Here is a 20,457-nt window from a genome sequence, read left to right as displayed (position 1 = left end):
AATTTGGGAGAAGAGAGAGAATGAATGGGTGTGCTAGGGCCTCTTGATTCTGCTAATGCACTCCATATGCATGTGCCACTTTGTGTATGGGGAATTGAACTCAGGCTAGCAGGCTCTGCAAGCAAGTACTTTTAACCTTTGAGGCATCTCCTCAGCCCTGAACTTTTAAATATAAAGGGAGGGAGGCAGAAAGAGAGAGAGGAAGAAAGAGTATGGGCATGCCAAGGCCTCTTCCCACTGCATACAAACTCCAGACATATGACACACACCTGATATCTTTTATTTGCATTTTGAGGACTTGATTTCATCTTTGCTGCCTCCTACAATGTTAGCACAATAACTGGGCTACTCAGGTGGATTTTTTTTTTTTCCAGGGAGGGTCTCATTCTAGCTCAGGCTGACCCGGAATTGATTATGTTAGTCTCAGGGTGGCCTTGAACTCATAGCGATCCTCCTACCTCTGCCTCCCAAGTGCTGGGATTAAAGGCGTGTGCCACCATGCCCGGCTTTGGATTCCATTTTATTTTTTATTTTTATTTTTTGGTTTTTTGAGGTAGGGCTTCACTCTAACTCAGGCTGACCTGGAATTCACTCTATAGTATCAGGGTGGCCTCAAACTCATGGTGATCCTCCTACCTCTGCCTCCCAAGTGCTGGGATTAAAGGCACGTGCCACCACGCCTGGGTGGATTTTATTTTTTAAAACATTTTTTTTTTTAGTTTTGCATGGGCATGTGTGTGTAAAGTACATGCATGCATGTATCTGTACTCATGTGTGTGGACACTAGTGTGTGTGTGTAGGCCAGAGGTCAATGTTGGGTATATACTCAGTCACCCTCTACATTATTCTTGGAGAGAGGGTCTCTTGCTGATCTGAGTGTTCACAGGTTTAACTAGAATAGCTAGCTAGAAATCTGTCTGTCTCTCACTCCACAGTTCTGCGATCCAGCATTTTATGTGCTAGGGGTATGAATTCATGTCCTCTTGCTTCTTGATGAACACTTTACTCATTCTGCCTTCATCTCATCCCCCTCAGTATGTATTTCCTGATGAAAGAATCAAAGACACAGAGTATAATTGTACATATATAAATATGTGTGTGTGTGTGTGTGTGTGTGTGTGTGTATGTGTAATTGTGGATGTATATATTTGGGGAGCTCTAATAGATGACTTTATATTCTCTTCTATGAGAAAAACACAGAGACTAGAAGTGGTTTATGTGTACTGTGTTTTGCTTCACAGTATTTATCACAACCATAATAAAGCAGCTGCCTGCGCAGCCATTTGCTCAACATCTGTCTTCTCCAGTTTAAATTGCAGACAGTAAGGACGATATGTGGCTTGTGGCTTCTGTGTCAGAGTCTCGTAAAAGCTGAGGGTATGTCTATATATATACAACACACATATATGAAGTGCTGGGGCTCAGAACCAGGACTTACATACACTAGGCTGACGAGGATAATGTTCTATCACTTAGCTACACCCTCAGCCCCAGTAAGCGTACTTTGAAACAGTGTACACATATAGTATTGCGCTATTGTGTAATCTAAAACTGGCGCTGCCCCTTTCCTGGCTAGTCTATCAGGAACTCACAGCTTCACAGAACCTAACAATTTGCTGTTACGGGCTCTGGGATGCACACTTTTTCATGGAAATGTTATAACTGATAGTGTCTAAGTATCATGTACAGTTAAGTCAGCAGTATTTGTTGCAAGAATTACATGAAATAGCATTATTCTAATAAATGATAGCACTTTTCTAAGCAATGAATGACAGTATTAGCTCTATCTTAACAAGGAAAATATATAAACTTCAAGTACTTACATCAATTAAATCTGAAAGATCATGAATGTAATACTTGAACACTGAGGCATTGGTTGCTTCAAGTGTTAGGAGATATTCATTCCGTGCTTTGATCGACTTCAGCTTATTTTCTGAATACTTAGCTTGTCTCTGGAAGCGAAGAAAACCCAGATCCAGGAGAGAAAGCAAAGTCATTCGAAACGAGATAGACATTCAGGAATTTTTATTATTCTATGCAATTTGTTCCACCTATACATATGACCCTTGGAGACCTCTGTGAAAAGTCCATTTTGAATTTGACTCAAATAACAAACTAAAATTAACTAGCTATGGGAATAACAGTGACGTATTTGGGCTCTGGGCCCATTTGCAGTGAAATCTCTGTTAATATCCCAGTTCTCCCCATTTGTACTGAATACCTGGCCTTCACCATGAAATGATGCCCAGCTGCTATTACAGGATGTTTTCATGTGTCTTAGGCATTTTTATTCCCATGGGAGGAAATAATGTCTTTTCATTGCGATTGCAACGTTGCATCGATGTCCTTAGTACTGTGTCCTCAGGTGAGGACAGCGGGGCTCTGCAATGTGTTCTCACTCACCTTTTCTTTCATTTTTTCTATCTTCTTCACAGAGCTGCGCCGCTGCTGTCTCTCTTCTAGTCTGATGTGGAAGACCGGATCGCCAGATCTCCCAATTTGCTTCTCCTCTTGCTTCTCGGCCTCTTTCAGCTTGCTCTCGGCACTGATACTCTCGGCATGATACATGTGGTATGTTTTCATCACCTGGGAAAAGGAGACCCAGATGTTAAAAGAGGGTTGCCTGTAACTTTTCATGTGAATGGGAGCTATTATATGACAAATATATTAAAATATCACCTTCCAGATTGCTTCTACATGAACCAAATATGCAAATTCACCTGCCACGAAGAGGTACTTAGGAGACAGGCTTTGATGAAAAACTGATGTAGAGAGTCTTCTGTGTGCCTTTCCACGTACTTCAAAAGTCTTCTTAAGTTGAGGAGTATTTTTCTAAAATCTCCTCTGCATTATTAATTTACACAATAATCTCTATTCACAGATAACTTTTAGTTGAACAAAAACTAAGTATAATCTTTACTAAAGAACTTTAATTGCACAAAATCTACTTAAGATACCAAATATTAGGCAGTTTGAATTGCAGTGTGAGAAGCGAGTAGGTGTTGGGAATCTCGCCGTCTCACAGACTAAGCTCTTCCCTGCCTTGCTGTGTGAGCTTCAGCACACTTGGGAAAGGCTGGGAAGGACTCCGGACAGGCCAAGGCAAAGGCGGTTTCCACTCGCAGTGAGCCGGCTTGCAGTTCCGTGTGGGCCGTATCCATCAACCCCTGAAATCTAGGACAACCAGCCATGGCTGTGTTGGTGTGGGGGAAGAAAGGACAACAGAAGACTGTCTAAAGGATGCCTGGATCCCTCATGACCACAGGACTCGAAATACTATTAAATATCTAAATACAGCCGTCCAGCGTTAGTGATCCCAGTGGGCTGTATCTCTGTGAAAAACACAATTTTGCCTTTTTGTAATTCTGTTTGAGTAAGTTGGAAGCTTAATTAGCTTTTCAACCAACCAAATTTCTGCATTTGAGTCTTCACCATATTTAAGTGTTACTGTGGCTTCAAAGAAGCTTTTGATTCTGAAGTAGTGGGTTTTGATGGACTATTTTTAAAAATATTTGGATTTTAACTGTGATGCAGAAGTTATAGTAATAAACACTTAGCTTTGTACAGACATTATTTCCACTCTGGTGGATAAGCTCAATCATATCCCAAATGATTAAAAAAAACCCCAAATATTAAAGGTTCATACATAGGTCTAGTATATAAGAAATTTGCTTTCTAATTACAAGGTAATACTTTAGATTAAATGCAAAAATATTCTAAAAATGAGATAAGGAAACTAAAAAGCAGCAAGAAATCTAAAAAGAACGTGGTTAAGATGTGGTAAATAGTCTTTTTTCTATGAATGCACACACATGTACACCGTTTCATTTTTAAAATTTTTATTTATTTGCAAGTAAAGAGTGATAAAAAAGACATGGAGAAAGAAAGGGCATGTCAGGACTTGTAGCCACTGCAAATAGGTTCCAAATGCATGTGCCACTTTGTGCGTCTGGCTTTATGTGGGTACTGGGGAATCAAATTTGGGTTGTTAAGTCTCTGCAAGCAAGGCCATAACTGCTGAGCCATTTCTCCAACCCCATCCCTTCATTTTAAAATGCAATATACTGGGCTGGAGAGATGGCTTATCAGCTAAGGTGTTTGCTTGCAAAGCCAAAGGACCCACGTCCAACTCCCCAGGACCCACATAAAGCCAGATGCACAAGGGGGGTGCATGCGTTTGGAGTTCCTTTGCAGTGGCTGGAGGCCCTGATGTGCCCATTCTCTATCTGCCTATTTCTCTGTCCTTCTCTCTCTAATAAATAAATGAAAGAAAAAATTTTAAAATAAAATGCAATATACTATTTCTATTTTAAAAATTTGGACTGGGGGGCTGGGCATGGTGGCACACACCTTTAATCCCAACACCTGGGAGGCAGAGGTAGGAAGATTTCCGTGAGTTCGAGGCCACCCTGAGATTACATAGTGAATTCCAGGTCAGCCTGGACCACAGTTAGACCCTACCTTGAAAAACAACAACAACAACAACAACAAAATTAGGCTGGGTGTGGTGGTGCATGCCTTTAATCCCAACACTTAGGAGGCAGAGGTAGGAGGATCGCTGTGAGTTGGAGGCCAGCTTGGCTATGAAGTTCCAGGTCAGCCTAGGTCAGAGTGAGACCCTACCTCATAAAAACCAAAAATAATATAAAATAAATAATCACGCCATATTCATAATTTGATTATTCTTTTAACTAAAAATGTCAGAATATCTTTATCACCAAATATTCTTCTAAAACATAATGTAAGGGCTGTGGATGTTTCTTTAAATGACTGTGCCATATTTACTTAAGTAACTTGCTATTATTGAATATTTAGGATCATTTCAACTTTTTACATTACAAACAAAGTCATGTTAAAAACCCATCATGTATATACTTTCTTATTTCTTTTCTTGGAAACAACACATATAATTTCTACTTAAGTAATATTTATCAATATATGAAACACGAAAATTTTGTAATGTATTTTTCAGTGAACATTATAAATATATGCAACAAATCCACAATTATTAAAAACACACACACACACATGATTACCAAAGTGTTCACAGACAAAACTTTTGTATTTCTTACAACGAATTTCCAGAGGTTGAATCACAGGGTTAGAGAATATATATGCTTTTGTTGCTCATTTTACACTAATTGAAAAGTCAGTTAAAAGCCAAAATAATCTATAATCTCTCAAGGTACTACAGATAACTAACACAGGTATTTAATAAATATTTTCCTAGATAATCAATAAAACTACCCACTCCTCTTATTACAATATCTCATAATTTCTGTATCTTACATATAGAAGAGCCATAGTTTATAAAGAGATTTTTACCTGAAAATTAAGTTTGCCCATGTAATGTCGCTGTGCCATTATATTCAGAATCAGACATCTGGGCAAATTGTGAAGTTTGCGCTAAAAGCATTTGAGTATAATTATATGCTTAAGAAAAACAACACCCATAGGTAAGATACTCTATGCAGCTGATATACTGAGGAACACAGCAGAATTTAGCACTTAGTGTCAAGCAATGGGGTTGGCATTTTCTCATAAAATACAGCAATTTTGCATCCATAGAGGACAGATTTTATTTCATTTTCAAAAATACAAAAGTTATATATAAATGAGGTGTAGTTGTTAAGAAATTGAAATTAACATAATGTTTTAAAAGTCATGAACTTTATTTTTCTCGCTTCAAAAGATGCATTTAAAAGTAAGCTAAGGGGCTGGAAAGATGGCTTAGCGGTTAAGGCACTTGCCTGCAAAGCCAAAGGACCCAGGTTCAACTCCCCAGGACCCATATAAGCCAGATACACAAGGGGGTGCACACATCTGGAGTTTGGTGGCTAGAGCCCCTGGTGTGCCCATTCTCTCTCTCTCTCTGCCTATTTCTGTATCTCTCTCTCAAATAAATAAGAAATAAAAATATTTTAAAAGTAGACTGAAATCTGAAGGCATCATTGGAATAAATGTATTCACTTCTGTCGAGCCATGCAAGCTGTCTATTTCTGTAGCTAATACAAAAATGTAGAAAACTAACACGTTCTTATAGAACAACAACATACTTTTTAAGGTGACCATTTGGAAGAGTAAAACATGGAGTTGGTAAAGACCTTTATTTTCATAGCATCTGATGACATTTTTCCTTAAACATGCACAGTCAGTATTGAATCAAAGCAAAGTAAGGCTAAGCTATCAAGTAGTGGCTTATAGGAAAATCGTCTGTTTTTAGTAATTACCAGACCCAGGGGAGTTTGGCTGGCTAGTACAGTTTAAAAAGAAAAATAAAATAGCATTAAGATGCAGCTGGGCAGCTGGGGAATGAGAAGGGAGTCACCCTGCAGCTGGGCAAACAGCAAGGTCAACGAATCTACTCCACATCTTGCATTTCTAGTCTGGGCTGCTTATATCCCTTTCTGAAGCAAAGCCATGTGCTGTTTAGTCAGTTACATTTTTAAATAATAGGTCAACCTTCCCCGATAAAAACCCAAACAGACACACACACACACACACACACACACACACACACACACACACTTCAATTCCATAGTTGGCTGGTGCCCTATACTTTTCTTGCTAATAGGATGGAAGAAATAACAACACCTGATTCCCATCACAGTTGGATAAAAGGGCATCCCAGACAGCCCTGTGTGCTGTCAGCCACATGGGACAGCATCTTTGCAGCTGCCACCTCTAGCTTCTTGTTCCTTGGTAAGGAGAGCCAACTTTTCAAGGAGCATGACTTCTGGGGCCAGAGAGACCTGGACTTGAGTTCCAGCACCTCCACTGTCTGATGGGCCAGGATTGTTAGCTTCCTAGAGCCCTGTTCATCCAAATCAAAACGAGGATTAAATGGCAGAGTGAATGGGAGCCCACAGCAGGGTGTGACGTGAGCTCTATTGCAGGTTCTAAAGCATGGTGTACAAGAAAGAGCAGGGTTGGGGTCACATTACCTGGCTTTGTATCCAGGCTTGAAGTAGAGAGGCACAGACCACTGCCCTCTCAAACACCAGCAGAGAAATATGAGGTACAACAAAAACAGAACAATGGAGGCTTTCCCCATTGTTTCATATCAACACCCAGGCTATCCAAAATCCCTTAAAAATTCATCCAGCATGCCAGTGAGGAAGGTCTAGTAGTTGACTGCATAGACATCCATGTGTTCATAAAATACATCACCTGAATTTGTGTTGTGAGAAAGCTTACAGCCTGCCTGGAACATACAGCCCACAACGAGCTTCCTTTTTAACATACACTGATGGTTCTTGTGAGATTAGGAGGGCATTAGTCTGAACTTTTGGGGGGAGGCAGTATATACCTAGTTCGCATTTATTCATCTACCCAGCAGCTATTGAGCAGCCGTATGTCAGGGCTGTGCTGGGTCTGAGGCCAGAGATGACCCCATGTGGCAGGTAAAGAGGCAAACCTGCTCTCACTATAAAGAAAAACAGGGATCTACGTGTGTGGAAGTGGGAGTGCGCAGCAGTCAAAGTCAGGGCTGGATGAATGGCAATTACGTGGAGGAGGATTCTCAGGCTTCTCTGTAAGTTGATATTTAAGTCTGGGAGGCCCTTTATAGAGGAGTGTGGCGAATATATTGTACTAATGCAAAGAATGTGAAGTTAGGAAAGCCAAGCCTCAACATTAATGTTACTCAGCCAATATCTGCAACAGATCTCTTGTCCCATCCTACCTCTGGGATAAACATTTCTCTTATTAAACTCTCTTGTGGCATCAAGGCTAGAAAAACTGTTGGTCCCCAAGGTCATGAGTGCTTAGTCACGAGTGCTTAGTAGGACTGTCATAATGGATCTTCATAAACCTGCTTCCTCACCCTAGGGTCTGTATGTCTCTTCCTATGTTAATGAAAGCAGTTTAAAAAACCCAGTTAGATTTTCAAAGTAGCACTTATGAGAGAAGACATTTGGTGAAGAACTCGAACTTGCAAGACAAGGAAAGGTTTTCTTTGAGTCTCCCTTTTCTATAAGAGGACTGGATTACACTTCTTTTCCATCTTCTTGTTTCACCAAGGATGATAAAACTCCTATCACAGGAGAGGGACCAAAAGTCAAACATCAAAACCAGAACCCGGATGAACTTTGTCCCAGGCCACTGCCTGTACTTCAGGCCACTCATCTCTTCTACACACCTCCTACTTCTCTGAAGCTGCATGGAGCCCCATTCCCTTCCCTGTGAAGATGTGCTTAAGCTTCAGTCATGCCTTCTTCCTGCAGCTCCCAGGCTGTACTTGCAAGTTACTGTATTTGTATGCCTTGTTTTCTGTTAATTTGTCTATTGTACGTTTGCTTCATAGATTCCAGGGCCTATGGGGCAGAAAGAAAGCACTTTTTGCCTCTATATAACTTAACCTTTCTGTTCCTCAATTTCCTCATTGTTTAAATCAAAATTGCAATACTGCTCGCTGTGTGGGGTTGTGGGAGGGTTGCAAGCATCCACACAAAGTGCACAGAGGAGGCTGGCACAGAATAATTGCTCAGGAAATGTCAGCTACTGGTATTTGAAAAAATGCTGTAAGATAAGTCATTACTACAAAGCAATGATTTCTCTACAAATGGAAAATTTATCATTTTTAAGGAGGTAAAAGTGAAGTCAGCAATATTTTCACTTAGAGGCTGGAGAGATGGTTTAGTGGTTAAGGCACTTGCCTGCGAAGCAAAGGACCCAGGTTCGATTACCCAGAACCCACCAGAGCCAGACACACATGGTGGTGCATGCATCTTGAGTTTGTTTGCAGTGACTAGAGGCCTTGGTGTGCCCATTCTCTCTCTCCTTCTTTCACTCTGAGATAAATTAATTAATTAATACTTTCTCTTAGATATAAATTAGCAAGAAGAGTACAAACAATCAAATAAGAGAAAACACTATCTTTATCACTAGTTTATCAAAGGAAATTTAAGGTACACTATGGCTCTACTGAAAGGAACTCAGCACGACACTCTGAATTTATCATCAAAACTTCTTTTTTTTTTTTTTTGACGTAGGGTTTCACTCTCACTCAGGCTGACCTGGAATTCACTATGTAGTCTCAGGGTGGCCTCGAACTCATGGTGATTATCCTACCTGTGCCACCAGAGGGCTGGGATTAAAGGCATGTGCCACCACGCCCGGCTCAAATTACACTTTTAATCCAAACTTATGCTTTGAATAAAAGGCATTGTCTGGAATCCCGCTGCTTGGGAACTAACCAACCCACCAAATGACAGGGCAACAAGGTGCAAAGAATACACTGAACAAACCAAGAGAAGGAGCACACAATCCAAAGGGAGGACGTGAAGCTAACACAAATCGTGAAAGTAATGGCATTGTGGTCAGTGCAGTGCTAAGCGTTCAGTTTCAGGTATAATTATGCAGAGCACATTTTTAATAGCCAGAGCTTTGGTCTTTGAAACAACAGGTCTGGGTTTGGTACTGGCTGTGCTGCACACAGCTCTGTAACCTCAACCTTCCTAACTCTTGACATCATTTATTAGAGGCCTCATTTACTACAGATGACAATGCGAGGCCTCCCCATAGGACCAACAGCAGGTAAAAGTGTGGAACGAAAGGCAAAGTGCAAAGCGGAGGCATGGTTTTAGAAGGAAGGTTGGTCATGAAACTTCCGGTGCTGAAGGCTCTGTCAAAGACAATTTTAATATAGCTCCCAAAAGTGAAATGATGACTTTCAACAAAATACCCCCGGCAAAATGCATTTAATGCACTTAACTTACTTAATTTCAAAGCTTAGACTAGGGCTTCCTTAAAGGAGGTTTGAACTTACACTAGCCTACACTTTGGCAAAATCATGCAATACAAATTCTACTTTGTAACTGGGGGCTGACAGACACAGATGAACACTTTGTAAATATGATGAAATTAGGAAATAAAACACAGTAACCAAGAAATGCTGACAACACAGCACGTCATAAAGAATTGGCTGTTTCCCTCCTGATAGTGTGGTTGACAAGATCCATTGCTTGCTGCCTCTTTTCAGTATCACAGGCAGGGCTGCGAGCCTGGGCAGGCATCAAAATTCAAGGCACGCTCCAGGTCTATTGCTTCCACACTATCATAAAACGTCAAACATCTGTAAGTGAAGCCAGCGTTAAATCAGGACTGCCTGAGTCTGAAAACAGTAGACACATTTGTATTTGATTTCTGCTGGAGCTTAGCTGCTGCCTTCCCACCCTCAGAAGCCAGTGTTCCTGGAAGGGGTCTTCCAGTCTTAGCTATGCCAGGGCGACAGCCCTCCTTCCAGTGTGTGGACTGTGTGACTCTGGGTAAGGCCTTGCTGAGTTCTGCGGGCCCACCGCTCTCTCACTACAAGTGACGTGGCTGGTCCACAGAACGTGAGGCTGTTCCCACTCTGAAACTCCACTGAATCAGAATCCAAGATTTCAGGTAATCATCTGATTTGTGACAACTAAATACTATAAGAATTTATCTAGAGAAACACATAACATATTTCTCAGGACTTCAATAAGGTGATTTTTTTTCTCAGGGCTAGGGTAGATGGTAGATAAAATTTAACCAAAAAACAAAACCAGTGTAACAACAAAATATATTGATTATGTCTTCTGATGACTCGAGATAGTGAGCAGTGCACCATGCTGTGCCAGGGATATGCAATTTCTCTAGAATTCTGCGTGGGCTATGAGGCCATAACTCATCTACTTTGTTTCATGGAAGACCCAGGAATGAACAATGCCTCTGTAGTCTGTCTAGCTTGCTGCTGTATTGATGAGCCGTACTCAGGAGTATCTATTATGCTAGTGACTGTAAATTAGCTCCCCAACCAATTATTGATCAATCATCAAGGGGACTGATCAATAGGGGGGAAAACCCCGAACTCCTGGGCACTGCAGGGCCGACACTCAGATATGCCACATGCTTCTATTTTTGATTGTTGCATTTGAGTTGAAGCAGGGCATTAGTCATTTTCAAAAATGCTAAACTTAAATTTCTAAAGGCTGACATTAATTGTAATTAGTTTCATAAGGTTTTGCTATTTTAATAAAATTTTAATGCAAAATGACTTTTTTAGCCTAAAAAGGACAAATTATTTTATGCCTCATTAAAAGGAAAATGTTTCTATTTGTAAGCAAGCACCTTAACCACTGAGCAATCTTTGCAGCAAATGTTTCTATTTGTAACAAGAGTAAACTACAGTTATTAATCTCAATCTGAGCATGCTCTATTTTCAGTACTTATTAGAGGCAGCTTCTAATTTAAGGCTTTGAGTCACACTCAGGGGTCATTGGTTCTGTTTAAGGAATTCCTGATGAACAATCATAAGCAGCAAAAATTCTCAGGGCCCCTACCCTGTACCACAAATAGGCCTTGTTCTATTTGACCTCAATATTATATCACCTTATTAATATTATTGCAATCTGCTATGTTATTTATCATATACAACATATTATGTTTTGCTTGCTTATATTGGTTCCTCAGTTCATAAACTAATTTTTCATAAGCACAATCAATAACTTAGTGTAACATAATGTGTACCTGCTTTAAAATTATCAAAGATTTCTTCTATGAAATCTTATTGTATCTAATAAACTTTAATTGTCTCCAAGATTATTTTCCTTTTCTGCCTTTCTAGTATTTCACTGTAGTGGAAAAAAGACAGAGTGATTAGGGAAGAAGATTTTAAGAAAACCCAAATTAGCTTCCATTTATTTTTTATTTTTTCTTGTTTGTTTTTTTTGTTTTTCGAGGTAGGGTCTCACTCTAGCCCAGGCTGACCTGGAATTCACTATGGTGTCTCAGGGTGGCCTCGAACTCACGGCGATCCTCCTACCTCTGCCTCCCGAATGCTGGGATTAAAGGTGTGCGCCACCACACCGGCATATTTTTTAGTTTTTTTTTTAAATTTTTTATTTATTTTTATTTATTTATTTGAGAGCGACATAGAGAGAGAGAGAGAATGGGCGCGCCAGGGCTTTCAGCCACTGCAAACGAACTCCAGACGCGTGCGCCCTCTTGTGCATCTGGCTAACGTGGGTCCTGGGGAATGGAGCCTCGAACCAGGGTCCTTAGGCTTCACAGGCAAGCACTTAACCGCTAAGCCATCTCTCCAGCCCATTTTTTGGGTTTTTGAGGCAGGATCTCACTCTAGCCTAGGCTGACATTGAACTCACTCTGTAGCCCCAGTTTGGCCTTGAGCTCATAGTGCTCATTCTACATCAGCCTTCTAGGTACTGGGATTAAAGGCATACACCACCACACCTGGTTCAGCCTCTATTTATTTTTATTTTTGTTTATTTATTTTGGCTTTTTGAAGTAGGGTCTCACTCTAGCTCAGGCTGCCCTGGAATTCACTATATAGTCTCAGGGTGGCCTTGAATTCATGGTGGTCCTCCTACCTCTGCCTCCTGAGTGCTGGGATTAAAGGCATGCACCACCATACCCAGCTCCTCTATTTATTTTTATATAACTGATTTGCTAACTCTCAAAGTCCCAAAGCATGGCATTCCTTCTGCTGGAAGTGGGGCTTCACTGTGCTTTCCCTCACACATTCCCTGGGTGTGGGAGGTCCTTCCCAGTCACTCTTTACCATAAAACGCAGGTGTCCCCTTTTTTGGGAAACTTTTAGAGTAGAGTCCTCTCTGCAGCCAGCCTGGCTCAGTGATGTCAGGACTGTGTATGGGTCCCTGTTGTTACCGGGCCTTTCATGTTTGTTGGGATGCCTCTCCCCAGCTGATGTAATGGTAAGGCCTGGGAGCTATGGACACAATCCTATAAGTACTTTAGGGCCTCGGTAACAAAGCTTTCATTACACTCCTCTAAACTGACTTAGAGATGGGGCACAAATTCTGAGATTTAGGATGGATGCCAAATAACTGCATTTCATAAATCCCATAATGTTGCAAGTCATAACCTTTCCTCACATACTTACTGGGAAGAACACTGTTTTAAAATAGCTCACTTTCTGAACTTTAATAATTTAACTCAGGAATCCAGCTGCTGGGCTCAAAACCCTGTTCTACCTTTTTCCACCATACTCCTTCGTTTTCTAAGTTAGGAATTAGAAGAATAGGTATTGTGGAAGCAAAATGAATATAAGTTAAGCACTTTCAATGGCAGCTGGCATTGAATGCTTAATGAATGTGCTTCAGTTAATAAAATACCCAGCCTTCTATCATCTCTACTATGGTCTAAATATATATCCTGAAATTCATATTTTTAGAATCCTAACTTCCAAAATGATATGCTTAGGGGACACAATCACAGTCGTGTGATTAGGTCATGGGGGCATAGCTTCCATGAACTGGATTTGTGTCTACAAAGGCCTGAGACAGACCCCCCCCCCCCAGATGAAGACCGGTCAATAGGATGGTGCTATGAGGGCTGGAGAGATGGCTTAGCGGTTAAGCGCTTGCCTGTGAAGCCTAAGGACCCCGGTTCGAGGCTCGGTTTCCCGGGTCCCACGTTAGCCAGATGCACAAGGGGGCGCACGTGGAGTTCGTTTGCAGTGGCTGGAAGCCCTGGCGCGCCCATTCTCTCTCTCTCTCCCTTCATCTGTCTTTCTCTCTATGTCTGTCGCTCTCAAATAAATAAATAAAAAATGAACAAAAAAAATTAAAAAAAAAAAAAAGATGGTGCTATGAGCCAGAAAGCTAGCCCTTTCCAATCACTGAATCCGCAAATATTGTGGACTTCCCAGCTGAGTTTCTGTTGTTTAAAAGCCACCTGCCTGTGGGGTTTTGTTACAGCAGTGCAAACACACTCAGGCACTCCCTTGTGAGCTCACGAAAGCCCTAGTCCAGGTGATGCTCACTTGTTTATTCCCACACACCTGAGAGCCTGCGAGCACAGGACTACCCTGTGTTTCACGGATCAAAAAAACCCGACCTATAGAGACACTTAATTCCAGCTCACCGAGTCTGTACAGGAAGTCAGTGATAGAGAAGGTTATTCAGAAGTTTTTGCCTCAAAAAGTGCTTTCATATGAAGTCTTCAGAGGCACTGAAATGCAAGTTTAATCTACTGAACAACAACAACAAAACCCCTGGAGCTTCTAGATGTAACGCACATTGACCAGGGCCCCACTGACCACAGCAGCAGCAGAAGCGGCTACGCAGTAGCTGGCACCGTTGCCAGGGAAAAGGCATGCATAATGAAAAGCACCAAATACACTAGAATCCCACAGTCACCTGCCACTTTAAACAGCTCTTTTCAGGGGAAGGGGTGTTGTCAATCCTGTAGGTATATTAGGCACCAGAAAGTTTATTATATGAAATATTTGAACAGAAAAAACGAGACACTTAGAACCAAAGCCACCAAAGCCTCACACTTAAGAATTTCAGCTTCAACTAAAATGGAAGAGCTGCTATGGAATCCTTTTCTTTCATGAGTAATGGTCTGGAATTTGACACCTACCCTTGCCTCAACCTGAATGCTCCTTACTTTACTAGAAAGAAGGAAAGGGAGAAGCAAATGCCCTTTGTTAATAGATTTAATAATGCTTTTAGAGCTTTCAACCTGCTTTTGATTGGGTCTTACCCCCCTTCTTTTTTTTTTCCCTGCCTATATTTTTTACAATCTCATTTTTCAGAGTTCAGAGTACTAACCATTACACTATGGAACCTCACACGATCATATTTTCCTAACTGTCCTATAAATATTCAACTCTTGTTTTTCTCCCTAGATGTTGCAAATTCCATGTATGGACCCGTGTTTCCCTCAACTCTGTGTGAGTGGACCTTATGCTCATCCCAGCTCTGTGCCTTGGTCTTGAAGCTCCATTTGCCAGATGTCTGGATTCCTCTTCCACCTCTCTTGTTAGTGCAAGCCCCACTGCTTGCTTTAGTCCATTTTCCGACTCTTTCATCTCTGCACTTCTCAGTCCTCAGCATAGGCCTCTCTTCTTTGGTTCTCCAAAGTGTCATCTGCCTGTCTGTTGGCACATAATGGTCATCCCTCGGCACCCAGTGTTTGGGTACCACAACTCCTCATGTGTCAAAATCTAGGTGGGGATTCTCAAATCCTTTATATTAATACCATAGTATTTACATACAACCTACACATTAAATTACCTGTAGATTATTTATAATACCTAATGTAATATAAATGCTGTACAAACAGGATTGATACTGCTTAGGAAGTTGTGACAAGAACACAGGTCATTATGTGTTCAGTAGAGATGCTATGTTTTGGAAATGTTTCTGACCCAAACTTGGGTGAATCCAAACACAAGAACTTGTGGATATGGAAGGCAAATGTGCTGGTCTATATTATGGCAGAGCCACTAATAAAACAAGGACCATAACATGTGGGACTGAAAGCAGAGACTCGGCCTGCTCTGGGACTTCCTTACTATGTGATCTTGAGCAAGGGACTTCAAGCTTGCTTTAGTTGCACCAGATAGCTGTTGCAAGAATTCAAAGAGCTTATGTAAAGCCCTCAGAACAGAGCAGTACCTGGAGAAAGGTTATCTCTTTTTACAATCTTGCTGACATATATGTGCTACTTTGAATGCTGCTGGACTGGGACTGTCATGCCTGATGCTCCTGACACATGAGCCCTTCCTTCCTAGGGACCTATGTGCTAGTCTGAGTTTCATTTCCAATCTGACCGTGTCTCATTTTGAGATGTCAGTAAGTAACTTAATATCTCTGGGTTTTACGGTTTTCTTTCAAAAGGGGGAGGTTAACTGGATCATTTCTAAAGGCTAATTTAGTGCTAAAATTCTATCAGTGGATGACAGTATTCAATTCAGGTCATCATGTGAGTTAGAAAAGCAGTTAAGTGCTCCACCTTCCTGACTGAATGGTCCCTGGGCCCCCAAGTGTGGGATCCCCTGCTCGGGAGGGTATGTGTGCACAGTGAGTCGGACAGAGCTCCTGAATCCCTTCCCACCTGCCAGTTCCCTGGCCCTAGTGGCCCTGCTGCTGGCTTGGGGCTGCCTGAACCCTGTGAGCTTGCTGCTGAAGCAGGTGCCTTGCTCTACCTTCCTGATTGAATGGCCCCGGGTCCCTAACTCCCCAATCCCTGCGCCAGAGCTCCCAGTTTGTTTCCCACCTCCCAGTTCCCTGGTCCTGATACCCCTGTTGGTGGCTTGGGGCAGCCTTGTCCCTGCATGTGGGCTGAGGAAACATGCCTTTTGCTCCAGTTTCATGATTGACTGGTCCCTGGGTACACAAATGTTTATTCCCCTGAGCCAGAGGATGCACAGGCTACTGTAGGAGTTTGTCTCTTGCCACTAGTTCTCTAGCTTCCCAGCTGCTGGTTCCCCAACCTTGATTCCTGGGTGCTGAAGTGTGTGTGCAAGTACAGTGAGTAGGCCAGAGCTCCTAGTTCCCTACCTCCCAGTTCTCCAGGTACCTTTGATGTACTTGCAATCTCCACAATCTGTGCATCTGCAGTTATAACCCTAAGGTACACAAATCCAGTTCACATTTAAAACAGAACACTCACTGAAGATCCTAAAAGGACAAATACTTGCTTCCCCCTCAACAAAATAAAACATTTCCCCAAGAAGGGTAGACCACAACACATAAAAACAAATAAAAAAATGAAAGTCAGAAAACTAAGAGATCTCCACCAAGGATGCCTACTCCCACAGTGAAAGCCTCCAATGAAATCACAGAGAAGTCAACAGAAATTGAATCCCAAAATGAAAACACAACAAGCAATATGACCCTGATCAAAAGAATTGCTTAGCTGGAAGCAAACTATCAATAAACCAACAATAGCATAAATGAAATTGAGTATAAGTGTCTCTTAGAACACTCAGCTTTTGTCACTAGGTTTAACTTAATTGAAGAAAACCACAGAAGCCTAATAAAGGAGATATAAATGAATTGAAGGTGAGTCAACAAATGGAAGATCTCAATAACTAGCTGATTATGCTTAATGAAGATTTGATTAAATGCAAGAATGAATTCAAGGAAGCATCAAGAAAATCAGACCTTGAACTAAAACCATTCATCAAAAAAAGAGATGATCACGATGTAAAATAACACAACAGGAAACAAAAATCAAGTAGAAGTTTTAAACACCTCTCTAGAACCCCTCACTAAGAGAGTTACTCATGTGGAAGACAGAACCTTTGACCTGGAAGACAAGACAGAAGAAATTGATCAGGAGGCCAAAAACTTGGCAAAGTTTAAAAAATCAGGTGAACAGAATATGAAGGAACTGTGGGATACCATAAAATGGCCAAACACCCAGATCATGAGTATACCAGGAGAGGAAATCCGGGCCAGTGGCATAGAGGACATATTCAACAAAATTATTGAAGAAAATTTTCCCAATCTGTCAAAAGAGAGGCCCCTCCAGATACAAGAAGCTCGCAGAACACCAAACAGACAGGACCAAAGAAGAAACTCTCCAAGGCACATCATAGTTAAAACTCTTAACAGTGAAAACAAAGAAAGAATGGTAAAAGCAGCAAGTGAGAAACAAACTACATATAAAGGCAATCACATCAGAATTACATTAGATTTCTCAACAGAAACCCTGAAAGCCAGAAGTGCCTGGATATTGGACCAAGTGAAAGTATCCTTCATAATACATGGTGAAAGGAAAACTTTCCATGAAAAGTCACCTCTATGATTATATGAACACAAAGCCAAACCTACAGAGAATACTTCAGGGAATACTCCACACACAATCTCAAGAGCTTACGAGAAGATCAGAATAACCAAAACCAGATCAGGCTCAAAAAAGCACAAAGTCCAAGAAAACAGCAAACCCCATAAAGCACCCATAATGGCAGGGATTAAACAGAACCTCACAGTTATAACCTTAAATACTGATGGTCTCAACTCACCCATCAAAAGACACAAGTTAGCTGGGTGTATCAAAAAATGGACCCCTTCTATCAGCTGTCTTCAAGAAACCTTCCTCAGGGTGAAACTATGGAAAATAATATTCCAAGTAAACAAACAAGCAGGTGTTGCTGTATTAATATCTGATAAAACAGACTTCATACCAAAAATAATCAACAAGGACAAAGTAGGCCACTTCTTACTCATCACGGGAATGATCCAGCGTGAGGACATCACAATCAGAAATCATATATACCAAACACAGGTATAGCATGGATTATAAAACAAAACCTACTTGACAACAAAAGAGAAATAAACACTAACACTAGAATAGTTGGGGACTTCAACCTAGCATCAGTAGAGAGATCATCCAAGCAGGAAATCAAGAGGGAAATAACTGAGCTCAACACCACCATAGATTAACTAGACCTAATGGACATCTGTACTTTCAATCCCAAATCTACAGAACATGCATTCTTCTCAGCAGCCCAAGGCACATTCTTCAAAATAGATCACATATTAGGCCATAAAGCATGCCTCCATAAATTCAGGAAAACTGACATAACTTCCTGCATGACCATCTCAATTGATGCAGAGAAGGCCTTGGACAAAATATGACATCATTTCATGATCAAAAATGCTGGAAAGAATAGCCACGGATGGTTTATATCTCAACAATCAAGGCAATATACAAAGCACCTAAGGCCCAAATAATACTTAATGGGGAAAGACTCAAGGAGTTTCCACTGAGATCGGGAACAAGACAGGGTGTCCACTCTCATCACTGTTCTTCGACATAGTACTAGAAGTACTAGTTCAAGCAAGAAGACAGGAGAAAGAGATAAAAGGAATACAAATTAGAAAGGAAAAAGTCAAGTTAGCCCTATTTGCAGATGACATGATCCTATACATAAGTGATCTTTTAAAGGTGATTAATTCCTTCAGTAAAGTGGCAGGATACAAAATTAACTCAAAAATCAGCAGCCTTCTTATACACAAAGGACAAATATACAAAGAAAGAAATAAGCGAGGCTGTCCTATTTTTAATAACAACAAAAAAATTCAATACCTTGGAATAACACTAACCAATGATGTGAAAGACTTACATAATGAAAACATTAAAAAAAAAAAACCTCAAGAAATATATCAAGGAGGACTTGAGAAGATGGAAAGATCTCCCATGCTCCTGGATATGTAGAATTAACATCGTGAAAATGGCAACTCTACCAAAGAAATGTACTGATTTAGTGCAATATCAATAAAAATTCCAGCATCATTCTTCACAGAAATAGAAAAACTGATCTCAAAATTCATATGGAATAGCAGCAGGCCTCAGATATCCAAACATATTATATAGCAAAAGAAAAACCTCTGGGGCTGGAGTGATGGCTTAGTGGTTATGGCATTTGTCTGCAAAGCCAAAGGACCCTGGTTTGATTCCTCAGGACCCATGTAAGCCAGATGCACAAGGTGGTGCATGCTTCTTGAGTTTGTTTGCAGTGGCTGGAGGTCCTGGCACACCTATTTATCCTAAATGCTCCATCCTTCACTACAGAGATATTTGCTCAGCCATGTTTATAGCTACTCAATTCATTATAGCTAAGAACTGGAAGCAACCCAGATGCCCATATTTGGATAAATGTATAAACCCATTGTGGTACATTTACCCAGTGGAATTCTACTCAGCAATAGAAAGAAAAAAACAAAACAATGAAATTTGTAGAAAAAATGGGTGGACTTGGAACAGATCACAGAACAACCACAGAAAGACAAACACGCATCACTTATCTTTGGTTCTTAACTTGTGCCAGCTTGAGTTGCTGACATACCTGATAGGTAACTCAAGTCCCAGACAATAGAGATGAAAGTGGCTTTGGTTTTTTTGGGTGGATAAGGTGAGCGTAGGGAAAAACAAACACAAAACGAAATCCAAAATCAACTGGTACCACAGAATCCTTTATCCCTGGAGACAGACTAAAAGATATAACCCTCAACAGGAGTAAGGGGGAGCACCTGAAAAGAAGGGCCCTGGAGAGTTTGAGATGAAGCCTAAGCTTCAAAAACAATTTTTGGGTGTGTGTGTCTGACCTGTAACTCCCAGTACCAGAAATCAGTTGCTACCCACAATGAGTTGCTGATTAGAGAGACCTACGAGGTCCCCAAAACAAGACAGGTTTCTGTCAAAACACTTGTATCTGCCTGAGGCAAAAGGTATGACTCTGTTGCTGAAGATACCACATGCTGCCTACACAGAACATAGAGAAAACTGGCTGGAAGAGAGCCAGTCCCCAGACAATTAGCCTACCTAGTGCTGGAAGGTGCTACATGAGCTACTGGGGGAAAGTGGCCAACTACAGCCAAGCAACCAGAAGCAAACACCCTGACAGGATGTACACGCCAGTGCAGTAGTGGCACATAGCCTTGGTGGGTAGCCAATAACTTTCTGATTGGCTAAGAGATCTGCTCAATGCAAAGCAACCTATATCTGGAATTGGGAACCAGATCAGAATCCTATGGAGACAAAGATTATGTTCTCCAGTGTGAAGCTCTCACTAGTCTTTGCCTAAAGAGGGGTTACAAACATCAAATTCTTCTTAAACTAACAATGCTTATCCTATTTAACCTATGCTGACTTCACTCTCCATTGGAGAATCTGTTTTTCTTTATCAGAAGGTAGGGAAACCAGAGGAGA

At 41.1% G+C, this 20,457-nt stretch overlaps 1 protein-coding gene across 2 annotated transcripts in view; it reads right to left on the bottom strand.

Moving 5' to 3' along the window:
- Window positions 1–20,457, bottom strand: part of Srgap1 (SLIT-ROBO Rho GTPase activating protein 1) — a 308,516-nt gene that overhangs the window by 107,207 nt on the left and 180,852 nt on the right. For both annotated transcript variants that reach the window (XM_004650052.2, XM_004650053.2), the window contains exons 5-6: window positions 2,404–2,586; window positions 1,824–1,952 (exon numbers count right to left, since the gene is read on the bottom strand). In XM_004650052.2, the coding sequence (XP_004650109.1) occupies window positions 1,824–1,952; window positions 2,404–2,586 (312 nt within the window). The remainder of the gene's footprint in view (window positions 1–1,823; window positions 1,953–2,403; window positions 2,587–20,457) is intronic.

The sequence above is a fragment of the Jaculus jaculus genome, chromosome 6 (assembly GCF_020740685.1).
Source record: "Jaculus jaculus isolate mJacJac1 chromosome 6, mJacJac1.mat.Y.cur, whole genome shotgun sequence".
In the NCBI taxonomy this organism is placed as follows: domain Eukaryota; kingdom Metazoa; phylum Chordata; class Mammalia; order Rodentia; family Dipodidae; genus Jaculus; species Jaculus jaculus.
Note: the sequence above shows the minus strand (reverse complement) of the source record. Positions and strands in the feature narration are given on the sequence as shown.